Raw genomic sequence first — 4,941 nt, 5'->3', positions numbered from 1 at the left:
TGCGCGGCGCAGAGCACCGGCGCCGCCACCACCACGAGGAGGAGAACCAGGCAGGCCGCGCGAGGCAATGCCATCATGCCTCTCCTGGAGACTGAGATCGAGAGGGAGGGGGAGGGAGCGACGGCGGCGAGCCGGTGCGGCGGAGGCAGATCTGGAGCGGCGGCGAGGTGGGCTGGGTTGGTGGCGCGGGGAGGGGGGCGGATATATAGGTGGTTTGGGTGGGGTTGGCGGCCGGTGGCAGGAAAGGTGTGGATCATTGGCTTGACTGCGACGGATCAGCGGCGGCCGACACCAGTGAGGCGAACGACAGGACACGTGGACGGCTGGGATGGCGTGAACCATGCTCAACGATGGCCATGTGAGTTTGAGTTGCTTCCAAGGAATTCAGTTGAATTTGGCTCACAAGCCGCGTGAAGCCTCTACATTTTGAATGTTAGAGCTTGCTTGGTTTGGTGCCAACGTTCTTAGGCTCTGGCTGTGGATTTCTAAAAGCAGCTGTGAAAAATCTACTGTGGAAAAACAGCTATGAAAAATCTGATGTGAAAAAGATGTAGGTCATTTGGCAAACCAGCTGATACAACTTTTTTAGATTTTGGCCCGCAGCGGAATCAGATTTTGGAAAGCACGCCCTGGGCTGTTTCTATTTTTGGTTCAGATTTTGGCAGCGGATTTCTGGAATCGGACTTTGCTGGGTTCACCCTTTGGTTCAGATTCTGCTGTGTGGCAGAGGAATTCGTTGATAAAAGCTGCACCAAAAGGGCCTTAGCAACCCTAATAAATTGGCAGCCGATTTGTTTGTTGGGGTCCAATTTTTGGCACTTCTTCAAATCAAAGACTAGGAGCCAATTTTCTTTTGGTGCCCCTTATAAATTGGCAGCCGATTTGTTTGCTAGGCTCTAGTTTTTGGCTGTTCCTCTGATTAAACACTAGCCAAAATTTGTTAGATGTTGGCATTTCCTCAAAAACACTAGCCAAATGTTGGCTCTAGGTTTAGAGCTTCACCAAATTATGGCTCCAAACCAATCAACAACTTTTTTTTTGCGGTGAAACCAATCAACAACTTAAAGCCTATCGTCTAGCATGTGACCAAAGGCGACTTCGTGGTTAAGCACCCCTTATACTTGTTTTTTTTTGCGAGAACACCCCTTATACTTATACTTGTTAAAAGAAAGATAACTCCCCTCAAAAAAAAGAAAAGAAAGATAACTCTGTTTTACCCTTGCAAAGAAAAAAAAAGATAATTGAAATATACGCAAACCATATCCTCCATACAAAAGCAAAGGGATGCACATTGTACACATAAAGAGGTCGTGACGTTCATAGTTTGCACACATGCGTTGATTTTTTTAGCACAGTACAGATGCAAGCGCTCATAAATACGTGCATACGCTCATCCTATGAACGCACACACGCACAACCTATCCCTATGAGCACCTTCGAGAGATCAAACCGGCATATCATCAAGCACTTAGGGCATCTCTACCAGCAACCCACAAATTTCCTCCCGCATCCATCGCGGACAGGGGAGGACTAGTCCAGGGACACGGATGCGGGAGACATCCATCCAAAATTATAATGTATATGTTCTTCAGTAAATTTCTTCTAACTTTTTTCAGCAGTTCTTGGGTTGGGTCGATAGGGTCACCGGTTTACCTTGTTGGCTTGGGCGACGATCTTGGCAATGAAAAGATTCACTTAGGTTGTCCATTCAACTTCAACCAACAATGCATCACTTCTTCTCCAACTTCTTGTACACAACACAAGCATGAGTAGGCCACAAAGTTAAACATTGTCGACTGCATATCCGTCTAGTGAGCAACAAAACAATACATGTCCGGCTAGTGATCAACAAAACTAAGCATATCCGGCTAGTGATCAACTTACTTGCTCTGTGATTTGTGCACCGCTAGGCCACCGTATGATAAGATGCTTCAAGTGCCCGCAATACTTAGACACGACCTATTGGATGGCGTACGATCGATGGTTGAGGGACTTCCGTTCACGATTGCTGATGACCACGTCGGAGTAGGGCGCGAAATGCTTGCGTTCATGGAACCATATGTGAATGTTCCTCCAAAAGGTTGTCCCCTTTTGCTCCATACCATGGACAGGAACGAGGCTAGCTAGAGACCAATCATGCATCGCACAACAGCTCGTCCTCCCACGTGTTGAAGCTTTCTCTTCTACCCTTCTTCTTCGGATCGCCGCCTGTATCCTCCTCCTCCTTCTCCTCCGGCTGCTTCTATCCGACGACCCAATGCTGCTGTTGCTGTGTACTGTATGCCATCGCCGGTCTGGGTGTAGGACTGCTGCGTGGCCGTCTGAGTGTAGGACTGATGCTGCTGGTAGTTACCGGACTAGGTGGGGTCCGAGTCTTCCACCTACCTATCCTCATAGAGCCCTCCTCCTCCCTCGCCACCTTCGTGGATGATGTTGAGCATCCGCCTGTCCGGGTCATCGTACGCCGGCTCCCCCACTCTAGGCATCACAACGAACAGTCTGCGGGGACCCATCCGCTCCGCGCCCGGACGAGCTACGACAAAGAATACTCGGAGAAGAGCGGCGTCGCTTTAACATCAACGATGGAAGGCACCGTACCGGCGGGGTTCCGAGCTGCTTGGAGGGGTAGTCGTGCATAGGCTTGTAATGCCCCGTCCACGGCGCCATCTGTACCGTGGGAATGCCCGTCTGGCGGCGTCCGCCACGACCGCCTCGTCCGCCACGACCTCCACGCCCAACGCCACCTCCAGGCCCATCGGAGGCCAACCATTTCTTGAGCTTCTCCTCTTTGCGGCCTTCGCTTTGACGCGATGGGTTTGCCGCGTAGCCGAGCTGATCTTCCGGGGGAGCATGATACTCGGGTTCTCCGGCACCTCCATCGGCTCCATCTCCGACGATTCCATGCAGCGGCAACGGAAGGAAGGAGAGGGTGGGAGAAAAGAGTGGGAATTGGGTGGAGAGCGGCGGGGATGGAAAAAGAGAATGGGGGATTTTAGCATGGAAACAATGCGGGATACTCCAAAAGCGCGGGCTCCGTCTTCCTTTTGGGTGGGCTAGAAGGGCAGAGAGCAATGTTTCGCGTGTCCGGACTCCCACGAAGCCCCCACATTTGTCTCCGGTTTACGAGAGAAAACACGTCCGGACCGTGCCGCAGACTAATACAGGGTCACGTTGAATGGCTTTCTTTGTCCGGACATATGCGGGCAGTTTGCGAGTCGCTGTTAGAGATGCCCCTAGAGCTTGTTTGGTTTGGAGCCAAAAAATATTAGCGAGCCTAATAAACTGGCAGCCGATTTGTTAGGCTCAAAACTTTGGCAACTGTTTAATCAAACACTAGCCGCAATTGTCAAATGTTGACAATTCTGTTAGAGCTTTACCAAAATTTGGCTTCAATCTTCTTCAAGTTGGGCAGAAATGGTGAGCGCTGAGGGCACTAGCGTTTTTGTGTGTGTGACATACTGGCCCAGACTGAAAATGCTCCGCTGGACTCGATGGGCACCTGACTTCTAGAGGCTAGCTGTTCCACAAGTGGCTAGGATCCATGAGGATGAGCATGACAGGGAAGAGAAGAGGCGGATCGAACGGCTCACGCGTGTCCCAGTGAAGCGGCAAAATCGGGGCCGCACGTCTCTCTCACCTTATCCTTCTCCTCCTCTAGCCTTATCTTTTTTTTTTTCTCAACCGCACGTTTTTCTCTCTCGTAGCAACTGCATCGTCTTCCTCCGCAAAGTCATTTTGCACGGTTAGGTCATGTACCGGTACATCTAAAATCATCCACTTGTTTTGAGATTTGTGAGATTGTATGGCCCGCCTAAATGTATAGCACCAGTATATTTTTATATTTTTTAGTCAAATCAGTAGCAGCATAATGAACCCCAAAGTACACCATTTGGCGGGGAAGATACCCATACAGAACAAATCCATATACTTTATTTCCTCTAAGACAATTTAACTCAACCCTATCTTTTAAACTATATACTCGTTTTTAAAACTTTTATATATTTGCACTCTTGGCACCAAGAACATTAAAATTAGATCAATTTTGGATACATTTCAAATACATTTAATTTTTGACGATTCACATTTCATATGAGAAATAAATCCATTTCACTAGAAAAATCTGAAACAAACCTATTTCACCAGAAATATGTGAAAATAACATTTTTTACATAAACCTATTTAACCCAAATATGAAAGTCAAATGTCAACTTGTGAAACAAATTATTTGGAAGTGTGTAACATTTTATTTCAAAAGAGTAAAATATGTTATTTCAAAAATGAACAATTGAAATAGATGTGATTTTGTGAAACAAGCCAGTGAAAAGTAAAATGCACCTACTAAAAGTTAAAAAAGTAATATGAAACTAAAATCTGAACTTGTGAAATTGAAAATTATGAAATGTGTGACAATTTACTTCAAAAGAGCGAAATATGGTATTTCAATAACAAGAAATTGAAATAGATGTAATTTTTTGAAACAAGCCAGTTCAAAGTGAAATGTAGGTTCTGAAAGTGAAAAACAATATAAACTGAAATGTCAACTTGTAAAACTATTTTTTTCCGAAATGTAATAGTTTATTTCAAAGAAGTGAAACATCAACTTATTTAAAAAATGTGCAATTAAAATATATCAGTTTTTATAAAACAAGCCAGTGGAAAGTGAAATGTAGGTTCGCTAAGTGAAAAATAATATGAAACTGAAATGTTAACTTGTGAAAGTGATTTTTTCCCAAATGTGTAACCGTTTATTTCAAAAGAGTGAAACATGCTATTTCAAACATGTGCAATTGAAATATATGTGTTTTATGTGAAACCAACCAGTGGAAAGTCAAATTCATGTTCTGAAAGTGAAAACAATATGAAACTAAAATGTTAACTTGTGAAACCGATTATTTTTAAATGTGAAACAATTTATTTTAAAAGAGTGAAACATGTTATTTC

At 45.2% G+C, this 4,941-nt stretch overlaps 1 protein-coding gene across 1 annotated transcript in view; it reads right to left on the bottom strand.

The window, feature by feature from the left end:
* Positions 1–2,888, bottom strand: part of LOC119283814 (vegetative cell wall protein gp1-like) — a 4,231-nt gene extending 1,343 nt beyond the window's left edge. Inside the window, exon 1 of the mRNA XM_037563210.1 lies at positions 2,674–2,888. Within this exon, the coding sequence (XP_037419107.1) occupies positions 2,674–2,888 (215 nt within the window). The remainder of the gene's footprint in view (positions 1–2,673) is intronic.
* Between the last annotated feature and the right edge of the window lie 2,053 nt (positions 2,889–4,941).

This window comes from Triticum dicoccoides, chromosome 4A (assembly GCF_002162155.2).
Source record: "Triticum dicoccoides isolate Atlit2015 ecotype Zavitan chromosome 4A, WEW_v2.0, whole genome shotgun sequence".
NCBI lineage: Eukaryota > Viridiplantae > Streptophyta > Magnoliopsida > Poales > Poaceae > Triticum > Triticum dicoccoides.
This window is presented reverse-complemented; position numbering and strand designations above follow the sequence as displayed.